Below are 13,238 nucleotides of genomic sequence, written 5' to 3' on the forward strand. Positions count from 1 at the left end.
CAAGCCTCCAAGCCAGGACTGCCAGGCACCACCCAGTGCCTTTGGATAAGGATTCCCTTCCATCATGGTGTCTTTTCATAAGTGAATGGTAATATTTTGTTAAATTGATCATTATTGTCCTTATTTAATATGTGTTTTTGTTTCTTGATAAATCCGTTTCTAACAAAGACAGCAAAAGGGTATTTTCGTATGTTTGCTTCTTTATGAATGAAGGATTTTCTTTTCATGTTGAACTTTTGATCCACCAGAAATTGATTTTTGTGGATGATATGAGGTAATTGTCAGCATATTTACTGGGAGTTTTGTCTTTTTACATTCAATTGTAGTACCTGCCTGCTTACTCATAAATCAGCTATCCATGTGAGTCTTCGGCTTTCTCTTTAGACTCTGTGGTCTTTTCTTGTGCCTGCACCAGTGGACCACAGATAAGTTGTTACAGTGTCATGAGACCATAAAATCTGTCACTGATGTCTGTGATTACATATTTGGCATTTTGACCTACAAAAGCACACTGCTCTAATATAATGTTGCTGACATCCGTAATAACTAGTAAAAAATGTATATGTACACAGCAACATCTTGGAATTTTCATTATACAATGGTATTCCCAGAGTCTCAAATCATCCAAAAAGAGCATACCTGCAAATGTGATTGTTATGTGTACTGTGACTAATCCTCAAGAAATCAAATTGAACTCATTACTTTTTGATGTACCTATATCTGGAATATTTTCTTGGCTGTTGTCTGTTCCCAGTATTTTCCAAACTGAGGAAAAGAGTTTTTTCTCTATTGCGTTAAGTGAGTGATTCAAGAAACATGTGACTGTTATCTTCCATGAAAAAATCTATTATCTGTATTTTGACTCATTTTGTGAATTCTCCACCTTGTGTTGAGAGCTTAATCTCCCCTATTAAACTTTGTTCTTCTTCAGGAAATACTCAATCTACCCTATTGAATACAGCTGTTTCTTGCAATAGCTTAATTTTGAGGTGTAAGAAATTTACTGAGCCTTTAGATCTTCAAATCAACCTAATTCAGAGTTTTTCAAATGTTAGTTGAGATCAGAGTCACCTGGAATGATTGTTAAATGACAGACTACAGGCCCAATGATGTAATTCTTGATTCAGAAGGTCTTGGCTGTGACCCCAAAATTTGTGTATCTAACAAAGTCTGGGTAATGCTGCTGCTGAAATTGGAACCACTGGGCTAAGTAATTTTTGTGACATATTATCTTCAGCATTGCCTATCCCATTGGGATAACCTTTATTTTGTCATTGTTAATGGATATTCTATTGAATATTGACTATTCTCAATAATTAATTGGAAATCTTCATAACTATATAAGTCTCAGAATATTCTTTTTTTCCTTTCAGAAATGTAATCTGCTACCATATACAGTGTAGCAACACAGCAAGGATTATGGAGCAGCACACTGTAATCAAGCCCTATTGCAAATAAAGCAATAAACTCATTTATTTATTAGTTCATTCATTTAACAAATATTTGTTAAGTGCTCATATGTCCTATGTATTTTGTTACCTGCTGGGAATATAGCAGTGAATGCAAGAGACATTGTCTTTTTCCTCTGGTAATTTATACTGACATAAAAGTAAGGGTCCATATAAAGACAGACCTATGCTAGTTCTGAGGGTCAGAGCAGATTTCCTTGTAATAGAGTTGTTTTTTTTCCCTGGAGGTAAATTCATAAGTAAGATTTTACTAGATCAAGATGAGGGAGAGTGACATTTTCAACTGCCATGGTCATTGTAGATAACCAGGTCTGTCTATGTTGCAAAAACTCTACGTTCTTGCAAAAGACCATTAGATGGAATCAAACATCCTCAAGTATATTCACATAAGTCCAGCAGGTTCTCAAAGCAAATGAACAACCACAGCCTATATTCTAAGTAATGGACCACAGAGATTATTTTAATTTAAAGTGAACCAACAAAAATTTTCATTTTACACTGTCTTCATATTTAGTAACAATAAAATGATATTGCATTAAAGTATAACACGCTTAAAAGGCAAATTATTGATTTACTTCAACAGAGAAGGGCTCCATCAGAGAAGGAGTTCCCAGGCACACAGTCAGGTTCCTGACTTAACCCTGATCATGTGCGACCAGTGAAGAAGAAAGGCCTGAGAGGGAAATCAAAGGAGTAAGTTGGGTAGCTCCATATGAGGGAACTTCGGGCAACATCCAAATAAATCAAACTTCCACTGTCAAAATCAAGGAACACACCAATTCGGCCCAGAGGTTTCTGTATATACTGACATAATATTGGGGCAGTGGTGAAGAAACTGTAATGGTTTTCCTCCTTCACACATAAAAGAAGAAATACGTCCTCAGATTCAATCAGTGTACCATTCTTCCTGATCCAGGAATCCCTACAGACTCCTAGAGCCCAGTTGCAAGAATCATCCACATCCACCTCCCAGTAATGTTTGCCAGAGGTGAAGGCCTGGGTTCCCCACGAAGCAAAATAGTTAGATCTTTGAGAATTGAAAGTCATATCTTGATGGTCATATCTAGATAGAAGTCTTCTCAGACCATCAAACAATGTACTATTGCGGTTGCATATTTCATTATTGAAGGAAATTTCCACTGTAGAAAGAAGAGATTATTCCAGTTACAATCAGTTTTTAAATTCCTATGAGACGAGAGGGTCTACACAAAGTCTCACTGGAAGAAAACAGGCTGCAATTTCAAGGGCAGTACTGGCTGGAAAATATCGGATTCAAGGCTACCCGAATATATACAGAAGAAACATATACCTAACCACAATGGAAAACATTTCTACAAATTCAGATATAAATGGGAACATTTTCATGCCAACTTCTGCTTCATTACATTTCATGGCACATATGAAACTGGAGACCTGAGCATGGATGCCAAGTCCACAATAGGATAAATTTTATTCAATGCCCCTTTTCACAAAAAATAAATATTCTTAGACCTAAATAATTGGTGATGACTTTGCCAGAGATATATGATATTCCATTTAAGCAAATTTATACTTTAAAAAAATCTAAATATATCCTTATAGAAGTGGTTTCCTACTAAGAATTTTCTGTCTTTCACACTTGGCTCAATTGCAGACCTAATTTTTCTCTGTCTGCTAAGCTAACCCTCCAGATTTAGATCTATCCTGGGGCTCTATATACTGACTCATCTACCACCAAATTGCTTTATTCTTCTTGCTCATAAATTGTTTTCTGCATTTAGTTATTTTATGAATACTCATGTATTTTTCTACTTACATCAATTAAAGGGCACATTATTACAAATGCAATCACTAAGAAACTTTGAAGGAAAAATATTTATAAATAAAACACTGCTAATCCTATCACCATAATTAATTGCACTTAATTTGAAATTGGAATGCCCTTTATACTTCCGTATGACTCATTAAACAAAGGACATTAGATCTGCAAATGGTTCTCAAGGAACCATTTTTCTGAGTGGTTCTCATTGTAGAAGTGTTTTAGTACTGTCCTGAATGACATTTATCTTTTATACATTTTACATTTTTTTTTCCATATTATCATTGTGCAAACAGGATTATAAATGCCTCATCACAGACTACTCTCCTCTGCTAGATGAAAGATTATCAAAGAGGGAAAGATTGTCCCTGTTAACCCATTGCTGTGGGACACAGTATGGTCCCACCCATGGGCTGACACTCACCTTGATAGTGTCTGAGGGTGTCTATCAGTCCAGTGATGGGCTCTTCACTGAGCTGTGGGTTGACAGGCTGCGGCATGTGCAGCTGCAGTGACTCACTCCTGCAGGGGGAAGATTAGTTAATCTTTCTGTTACCAAAAACTCCATCACAATGTATAAGGAAAGACATAAGCATTCAACTAAAAATATTTCATCACAACCTTTCTCTGATATTGTAATGAACCTCCATAATCATAGGGTGGGATTGAGCCATTCTTATGGAATCTGTCTTATTTTTCTTCTCTGCCTGCATCTACCCCCTGCTGCTCAGAGGTCTCCCTTGCATATGTACCTGTCCATCTACTTCAATATGTTATGATTTTGAAATCCTGTAGCAAATTCTGCATTGAGCCTTGCAACTCATGCCTCCCTGAACCACAGGAAACAACCAACCAACCAACAAACAAGACTAACTTCTGAAAAAGGGGAAAAGAAATCGTATTCAGTAAAATATACAGACATGCACACAAGATTTAATATCTCAATAATTTATAACTTCATTTTTTAATATCTATTTTTAGATATAACTCGATCTCTCTCAATAGCATTCATGGTGCCCCAGTTTGCATTGAAGTCAAACTTACCTTGTTAGTATGTCTCCCAAATCCTGTAAAGAGAAAAAGAAAAGCTCAGAGTTCTTCACAAATTGGATATTCTTCCTATCCAGTCTTTGGGAGAGTTAAGAAAAATACCAACTACCTACTGCCCCTCCCTGCCCTTACGAATTCATTTTCCCTTTCCTCTCTAAAGGATGATACCAGAACAATACATTGATCAAATCTAAACTCTTGATAAATTCAGAACCCAATAGGTGACCGAAGAGAGAGAAGGACATGGGTAGTAACTCTGGAAACCATCCATGACTGTCTGGAAAGTGGTCTTGCCTAGGGTTTGTCCCCAAAGGATAATGGGCTCTGAAATAAGGGTAATGGAAATCTAGGTTTTCTAAACAGAAAACATTAGGAGGAAGTAAGTTTTAGCTTACCCCAGATTTCCCCATAATGCCCAACTTCTGATAAAAAAGGAATGTCTGTCAGTAAGTTGTTCCTTTCTGGTTTTTAAAAACGTGAGTTAAATAAGGAGAATCTTAAAAGGGAATGTTCCCCAGGGGATCTACTCTATTCCATAAAAACTTTGCTGTTCATGGTTAAGATAGGAGTTCCTGTTTATTTCTTTTAATCCTTTTAGGAATTAACCCCATCATAGATGATGAAGATGAGGAAAAAAGTTTTTGGTACCAAGTGAGTAAGAGAGGTCACAGATGTGGACTTGAGTTAATAGAAATGTTGAGGCATGTCGTTGGTTACCTGGAGCAGCTCCACATCTGGTTTATGGCACATTTTCATCAGCTCTTCATACATTTCTTTTAGGTTTTTCCTCTTTTGAACCATTGTGGCTCTATTTTTCTCGAGTTTCTGTAAAATCTTTTTGCCTTCCTTTTTCAGTCTCCCTAATTGTTGTTTTTCTTCTTCATGGAGGTCTGGATGCAATTTCCGATACACAGCTTTGATAATCACTGTCCTTAGACTCACATAATCCTGCAGGGACATGGATTTCCTAGATTACATACCCAGACTGACTGTAATATCTTCCACTTAAACCCATCCATTTTAACTATCAGCTATATATGCCCTGAATTCAAAGTCCTTCCACTTCTCAGAAACCAATAATTCATCCCTTTCCCATCTTCACTTATTTCTGCCCTTTATTAACTATGAGAAGTCCCAAACCCATCCTTCCTTCAAACAACTTTCATCCACTTCATAATCTCCTGAAACTCCTGGAGAAAAGAAAAGCCTTTTAGTGTTAAAGTCTTTAATATACATCCTGTCACTACTGAAATACTACATGTAAACAGTTAAAATTTATGATTACTTATTAAATCATATATAATATTTCTGATATCATTGTTAATAAATTGGTCTCTTGTTTTTAACCCAGAATGGGAAGCCATCAGACAAGATAGTCTTGAAATTCCTAACCCCAGAGCTTCAAACTAATTTCTATCCTCACAGCCCTTTCTCTGCCCTCCTTGCCCCTATGAATGAATTCATACTTAAGGCCACAGGCTCCCTGGTTGCCCTAACAATTTAAGGATGTGAATCCTCATTCCATTGCATACTGCCTCTTAATATTTATAAACTCACTATCTCCTCACCTCCCCAGTCTTTCTTTTTGTCTCTTTTTCTTACTTCTTCAATGTGTTCAGATCTCTCCTACTTAAACCAATATCATTCTTTAGCTACTCTTAGGTTCTCTACCTATCAGTTTTCCCCATCGAAGGCACACTTCCTAAATTGCTGTTCACACTTCCTTTTTACCCTGTTGGCATTATTGTATGAAGCATTATGAAACACCTGAGCTTCCAGTTATATACTCTTTAATTCATATAATCTCATACAGAAATCTCTGCCTGAAATAACCATGCATTTTTAATACCTACTTGTCCTTCAGAACACAAACTGATTTTGAACCTGAGAAACTTCCTGACCTCCTGAACCATGGCTACTGAACTTCTCCAAATCCTTTATATTTCTCCACTAGTTGCTGTTAAATTAAGGTCTAAACATCCTAAATAAGCCACGCTATCCTACATTGAAAAAGCAGATTTGTTTTCCAATTGATAAACCTATTCCAGAATCTCATAGCAAATCATTTCAGCTCAAATTCTTAGTGGATGAATTTCCACTGTATCTGTTTAAAGATGATTCTGAGAGAAAGAGTCTCATACTTACATTCCACATGTTGGTTATCCTGCTCTCTTCACTTAGATTTGTTTGATTTTCTTGGATCTTTTCCCATACAGAACTCATTTGCTTTAGGATCTTCTCCTGCAAAGGAATTATGAATTATGTACAAGAGAAGCAAACAGTAATATTTCAAACCTTAACTGATGTACACAGGAAAGAGATTCTAGATAAATGTACTTTACGGAGAGTGAAGCAATCATAATGTTTCTGTGGTTAATGCTCAGTAGTTATCAATTCTGAGAGCTCTCATTCAGTAGTACCACAGAATGTACTGTAATCCTTTGCCTAGGGAAACTAACAAATAAGGATTTCATATAATGTGGCTAATTTTTGATAAGCACCTTGCCTCAGAATTTGGTTCTACTTATGCTAGTCCCCTGTTCTTTCCACTATACTACTATCCTATTTGCCTAGTATTAATAAATATGTTTCCATTATAAAAGCTTCTTTGCCCTTGTTCTTTTGGTAGCCAGAAATTGTTTCTAGAATTGAGGGCTTTACAATGACCTGCACATTATACTGCATAATCAGAATAATAATTAGTAATCACCATTCCACTGGAATTAAAACTCCATGAAGTTATTCACAACTTTATTCTTTATGCCTAAACAGTACTGGGCTCATATTAGGCATAGAGTAAAGACAGGATTAATCATCATCATAATTCTCATTTTCCCAGTAATCTTTGCCACAGTTTCCCCAGCTTTCAAAGTGCTCTCAGAGGTGTCACTTACCCGGTAATCCTCAGCCGCCCATTCTATGGATGAGTGTTTGTGAGCCTCGTGCTCCGGAGACTTAGAGCAGAGCAAGCACAGCAGGTTCTTGTCTTCTTCACAGAAGATCTTCTTGGTCTCCCTGTGTGTCCCACACAGCTGTTCCTCTGAGCTCAGGAATTGGCAGAGACTTGCCTGTCTGACATAGGCAACCAGATTCTTCACAAGAATATTGGTTTTGAAATCTGTCTGCTGAGAGATTTCTTCCCTACATGTGGGGCATTTGGCAGGAGTTTCAGCTTCTTCCCAGGAAAGGTTGAGACAGGGCCTGCAAAAGCTGTGCCCACAGCCGATGGTGATGGGGTCTGTGAGGTAGGTCAGGCAGATGAGGCAGGTGAGTTCTTGCTGGAAGGCTTCTGGGATGTGTGAGTCCATTTTTCTGAGGGAAGAAAATTAGATGAGTTTATTATTCTGCCCTGGAGAGATACAGGCTGAAGCAAAATTTTGCTCAAAACCCTTGTACCTTGTGCAGTATAGGATTTATTTTGCATAAGACACAAATGGAAAACTGAGGCACAAAGAGAGCTCTCAAGCTCTGTGGAAAACTTGGTGTCTTTTGCCCAATCAATATGCATCTACTTTGCCAACCGCTTGCCTCCTCCATAAAAGACTATGAGTTTTGTTGAGGTATAACTTTTGTCTAGATTACTTGGGTTTCAGGAGTTTGACCCAATCTGAAGCTCCAGGGCATAAAGTAAACCATAATACTATGCTTTCCACTAATTGGCTTAGCAAAGGGCAAATAACTAAGCTCTTCTACTTTCACTATTTCATTAAATTGTTGCAATCATCCTATCATGATGACTTGTCCAAAAACACACTGGTAGTGTTGGAGCCAGAACTCATACCTTTGATTAAAATCAGCAAATACTGTTGTAGTATATTTCCCAAGATATAACAGGCACAATCACTGTCTAAGCAACTACATTAATTCATTCAGCAATCATTTTCTGGTATTACATTTTAGGAATGTAATAGTTGATACAAAAACATCCTTAGAAGAGCGATAATATATAATTTTAAAAAAATAAACCAATTGATAAATGCAGAAATGTGCAGAATGCCAATCTGTATGTCTTCTATCCCTCACCCAGGATTCAGAAAATGCCCTTCTTGCAACCCATTGACAAAAATGCATAAAATGTATATCTGAGACACTCACAAAACCAAATTTTCTCCTTTGATGTCCTTTATCTTAGACGGATCACACCAGCCAAAAACAACTTCAGAATACATAAGAGTTAATAGAAGTTAAAACAAACTTTGTCCTCCTGTCTTTGTATCTACACCACTGCAGTCAAACAAACCAAAAATTAAAAGGAAGAGAATAACAGAATCTTTCAATCCTTTCAAACTATTTTCAAGCACCCCTTCACAATCTCAAAACATGCAATTATCATGTAGTAGTAATAATCAGCACCAGAAAACAAATCACGATTTTTAAAAAAACAGGTCCTCATTTCTAGATAGGTGAATAAAGATGACACTCTCGTTTCTGATATTTTCACGTGGTCACTTTTCTTCAAACTCAATCATTTCCTGATTTCTTTAAACCTTGTCATAAAAGCGGATGTTTCTGAAGAGGCAATATTTTCCATATTCAAAAACAATATCATTTCCAAATCATTCAATGCATTTTCTACTTATACATTGCATTATCTACTTACACATAGTAGAATACACTCTTGCTTATGTATACATCTATGTACCACTTAAGAGTGTTAGAGTAACACTTGCTTGGTGTTAGACTAGAATCTAACACATTTATATGTAGAGAATAAAATACTCCTAACCCAATTTTTTGGATCTACAACAAGTACAAAATTACAAGATATCTGGCAACTATATTCCACATGAACAACCAAGGAATACGTAAAACAATTGACCAAAAATTAATCTTATTGATTCCAAAACTATATAGCAAGACAAGGTGGCAAAATAAATTCATAAATAGGTCAAAAGATTGGGATTGTTTTTATAAAATCGGTAAACAGAATAATTTCATAGACTCAACTTCAGTTTGCTGCTGGATAAATTAACATTATGATTTTTTTGTTTATTTTGTTTTGGCAAAATATCAGGAACTCCTCTTCTAAAAATTTTGTACTCACCCAAGGAATATGTCAATGGTTTCACCAGTTCTCGCTGTAGAAGTACAACTATGGAAGTCAACTGAGGGATGAATTCCTCACAGTGTGGTAGGAATAGCTTTCAGAAGTCTCCACAGGCTGCTGAGTTCCAATGCACTCCCTGTGTCCTGGAGAAGAGTGAGCTGGGCTCCTTGGATGTCCTTTCATAGAATCCCTGAAGAACACACCCCTTTCTTTCAAGTGATTGCATTTCAGGGTCTTCAGATGGGTGTTAACATGGATGATTAGATTTCTTCAAAGTGGAGGAAAGAATTTATTTAACACCTTTGCTAATCTCCATAAACAAACCTCTCCAAATATTATGTCATCAAGAGCCACTCAGTTTTCAACAAATGAACCTCCAAATACCAACTTTATATCTAAATACTTTTTGTCCAAGGACTTTCATTTTTAACTTATAAAAGAAAAGAGGATGTCATCAGTTAATGGTTTTAGAAAATTTCTTGCAAAATTTAGAAATATTTTGCCTGAGGTTGACTTTAATTATATTCTGTTACATAGGAAGTATTTTATTTCATTTATTAATTTATTTTTATATTTTAATGGAAGCATTTAATTTAAGAATATCTTTGGCCACCACTCCAGCATGGAGATTTTTCCTGCCCCTCATACTCTACATCAAGCCTCCCAGCAAGAGTAGGGCACAGGATTTTCTGCCTGGTACCTCCCAACCAAGGTCAGTGGGTACAGAAGAGAAAGGCTGGGAAATCCCAGCTCAGGAAATCCCTGGATCGGTGCAGTGGAAGAGAGTTTGCACTTGGGTCGTTTAGAATTTATTTCTACTTGAGAAGGTAATGATGGTGGGATTTATGTTCCCTAACCCATTTAGTCCATTGCTTATGGGGTGGGGAGAGACACCACCTTGAACCCTTGAGAAACCCCCCTTCCTAGTTACAGTTGACCCCAAATGGCAAAGCCAAACTGGATGTCAGAGATGCAGCTCAGACCTCCTCACATGGACTTAGAGCATTGCCTTGTGTACCCTGAGACCGTAGGGTTCAGGGACAGTCTGAGCAGGGTGAGAGGTGGAGTGAGGCTCTGAGAGCAAGGGGAACTGACAGCAGAAGTCAGGTGAAGGAGGGAGCCCCAGTTTCTAGGATGCCTCCTTTGTACTTGTGAGAAACTGAATGAGTACCCAGGAGTCCCAATGTGTTTGCCTGATTCCTCTGAGATCTTGGGGTTTCCCTGGATTGAGACTTCCAGGGATAGGGCAAGAGCACAGTCCCAATTTGGGGCAGAGGACAGAGACTTAGAGTCTCTGTGGGACTGGGACCCAGCTGAGTGGGTGCTGGCTGTATGGAATGGGGGTGGGGCATAGAGTGGGGGTAACCGTTCACAGCCTTCAAGCCCCAGAAGTCTGACCCTCTAGCTCTAGTGCATGGAACCAGCCAAATGGGCGAGGGATAGGTCAAGGGAATTCTGGAAGGCAGTTAAGTGAGAGATTAGTTGGAAGGAGACAGTTTTTCTATTGAGGCCACTGGACAGAACATCCTGTCCTCTTGGCTTCAGAAATAAGCAGCGGCTGTAGTGGGAGACTGAAAGCGTTGTCTTGGCTTTTGTTCAAGGGCTGTAGAGCTCTTCTCTCTGGCCCCTTCCACACAAGCCCAGCCCACCCCCTCAGGCATGGTTTCCTGCTTCCAAGGCCTCTCCTAAAATCCAGGGGCCCAAATTCGCTGCCTAAAGTCTAGCTTTTTGCCTTGTTTTGTTTTAATACCCCCAAGGGCTTTTTCTTTCTTCCTGTTTTATTAACCAATTTTCCTAGCACCATCCTTTCCTCACTGAAGGGCAGAAAAATGTATTTGTTGATACAATATGTTATTCTAAAACATTAATAAAGATTCTGTAGGGATGATGAGATTAAAGTGATTTCATTTTTCTTTTGCTTTTCTGTATTTTACAAAATTTCAATGTATAAAATGTGATACTTCTGTAAGCAGAAAATAAAATTTACATGTGTTTATGTGTGCCATAAACTTGGAGGAAAAGGGGATGACTGAACCTCATATTGTTCAAAGCCCTTTGGACAAACTTCTCCTGCATAGAATTATAAGAATACCAACTTCACAGAGAAAAATCTACACAAGAACCTTAAAAAATGGTTCTGGAAGGTCAGCCCAAGGTGGGGAGAAAAGTTAGTTTCCTTTGAATTATTTGTTGGTAACTGCTGTCATCATGGTGCTGAAAATAAGGTGGGGCTGCTTGACAGCAAAGTTCCTTTCAGACCCTGATCAAGTATCATTTCTAGTTAATCTGGGAATTTGAGACCCTGAAACCAAGCTCTTGGAAAACTAGGGGTGAAGCATGAGGGAAGGAGGGAATAAGAATGGACAGCATCAGGCTAATCAGGTTTATAGATGTTTTCTAACCACAAGCTTGTGCTTTTCAACAAGAAACCTGGAGACCTAGTTTGAGGGGGGCTGGTTCTCCTTAAGGACTGTCCCATCCTCGGCACCATCGAAGGAGGAGCAGACCCCGGAAGTCTGCATTCCCACTATCTGAGGCAGGTGGAGAAAGGGTGCCCTCTCTGCAGCCTAGCTCCCTTCTCACTTAGGTACCCCTTATGAGAACCTCCCCCTTTTCATAGATTAATATTCAAGTTGACTTTGCCCAGCAGTTATTCAAGATGGTTTTTAGCATGTACAAAAAAAAAAAAAAAATCTTTTAAAAAAATACATTTTAATGTCTAATTGAATGATGCCGGTTGGAAGCATGAAACTCTGATTTCCACCACAGTGACCCCACTCCCCATCCCCTGCAGCTGCCCTGCATCCTCTAGAGCTGTGCAAAACCTTCAGCAGGACAACAAGTCCCTGTGGCTTCCCCAGAGTGGCAGAATGTGACATGAAGGTGGCACCTGGTCTCCAGGGACCGTACACATTTGTCACACTGCTGCCTAAGGGCAAAGGTGGTGAAAGTCCCACTGCAGAGGCCAGCTGGGGTGAGAAGAGGATTATCCTGAAAGGTGCAGCAGTGGCTGCAGAAATTCCTGGGCAGGGCCACGGGCAGGATGCTGCAGGCAGGATTGGAACATGCTGAGGCAGCTGCTAGTGTTGCTGGAGAGTTAGCTGTGGACCTGGGATCCACCCAGGAACCAGCCAAGTATCCTTGACTTCCTCCTGATGTGTGTGGGGGCCAAGTGAGGGGCAAGCCCTGGGGCTCTGCAATGTCAGGGAACCACGTTTCCTGAGTGCCAGGTTTTAGATGCGGGGTGAGAAGGGGCAGTTAGGAAACGCAGATTCTCCCACAGAGGGTCACGGGAAGCCATCATGCCTTCCCACCAAGTGCCAGACTTCCAAGAAGACAATTACCTTTTCCCCTTTACTCATAGGATTTTGCCATATGTGAGGACCAACCATACACTTACTGAATACTTTTAAAAATATACTTACATTTTAATGAAAATATCATTTTTTTGTGTGTGTGTGATGACAAAGTCCATTTGCACAGTTTATTTAACTAGAAACAGCTGTAAGGAGAAATGCAGATGTTTTCTTTATTATAAAGGCAGAAGTTACAAAAGAGAAGTAATAAATATTACATTTAGGAATATATATATACATATTTAAATACACTAAACCCCTGGTGTTTGTGAGCAATCCCAAAGGCTCACAAGGTATAAACATTTGTGGTGCGGCTAAGAACATCTTCATCTGGATACCTTGGAGCAGATGTTAGGAAGTGGCCAGATGATGAGGATGGTCATGAATTTGGGGAGTTGTCACTAGGGAATGTCAGAGGTCGACTCTAAAATAATTTGCATACAGTCGGAGCTGAACAGGATTTCTACTCAATATTATAATTATTCTTTCATTCTTACAATTAAGTGCCATGGTATTTA

The 13,238-nt window shown here is 38.6% G+C and overlaps 1 protein-coding gene across 1 annotated transcript; it reads right to left on the reverse strand.

Annotated features, from left to right (window-relative positions):
- Positions 1–2,114: 2,114 nt before the first annotated feature.
- Positions 2,115–7,625, reverse strand: LOC119537245 (tripartite motif-containing protein 43-like). The gene is made up of 6 exons (XM_037839775.1): positions 7,212–7,625; positions 6,463–6,558; positions 5,035–5,265; positions 4,312–4,334; positions 3,692–3,789; positions 2,115–2,608 (listed from the first exon to the last, which is right to left on the reverse strand). Exons 1-6 carry the CDS (start codon positions 7,623–7,625, stop codon positions 2,115–2,117), a joined length of 1,356 nt encoding a protein of 451 aa, XP_037695703.1.
- Positions 7,626–13,238: the final 5,613 nt, after the last annotated feature.

This window comes from Choloepus didactylus, chromosome 6, assembly GCF_015220235.1.
Source record: "Choloepus didactylus isolate mChoDid1 chromosome 6, mChoDid1.pri, whole genome shotgun sequence".
Classification (NCBI taxonomy): domain Eukaryota; kingdom Metazoa; phylum Chordata; class Mammalia; order Pilosa; family Megalonychidae; genus Choloepus; species Choloepus didactylus.

Coding starts and splice junctions, on each gene's coding strand:
- LOC119537245 (XM_037839775.1), bottom strand. CDS start 7,625: ATGGACTCACACATCCCAGAAGCCTTCCAGCAAGAACTCACCTGCCTC. Junction 5,266..6,462: donor GGATAACCAACATGTGGAAT/GTAAGTATGAGA, acceptor ATGTCCCTGCAG/GATTATGTGAGTCTAAGGAC. Junction 4,335..5,034: donor CAGATGTGGAGCTGCTCCAG/GTAACCAACGAC, acceptor TTCTCTTTACAG/GATTTGGGAGACATACTAAC.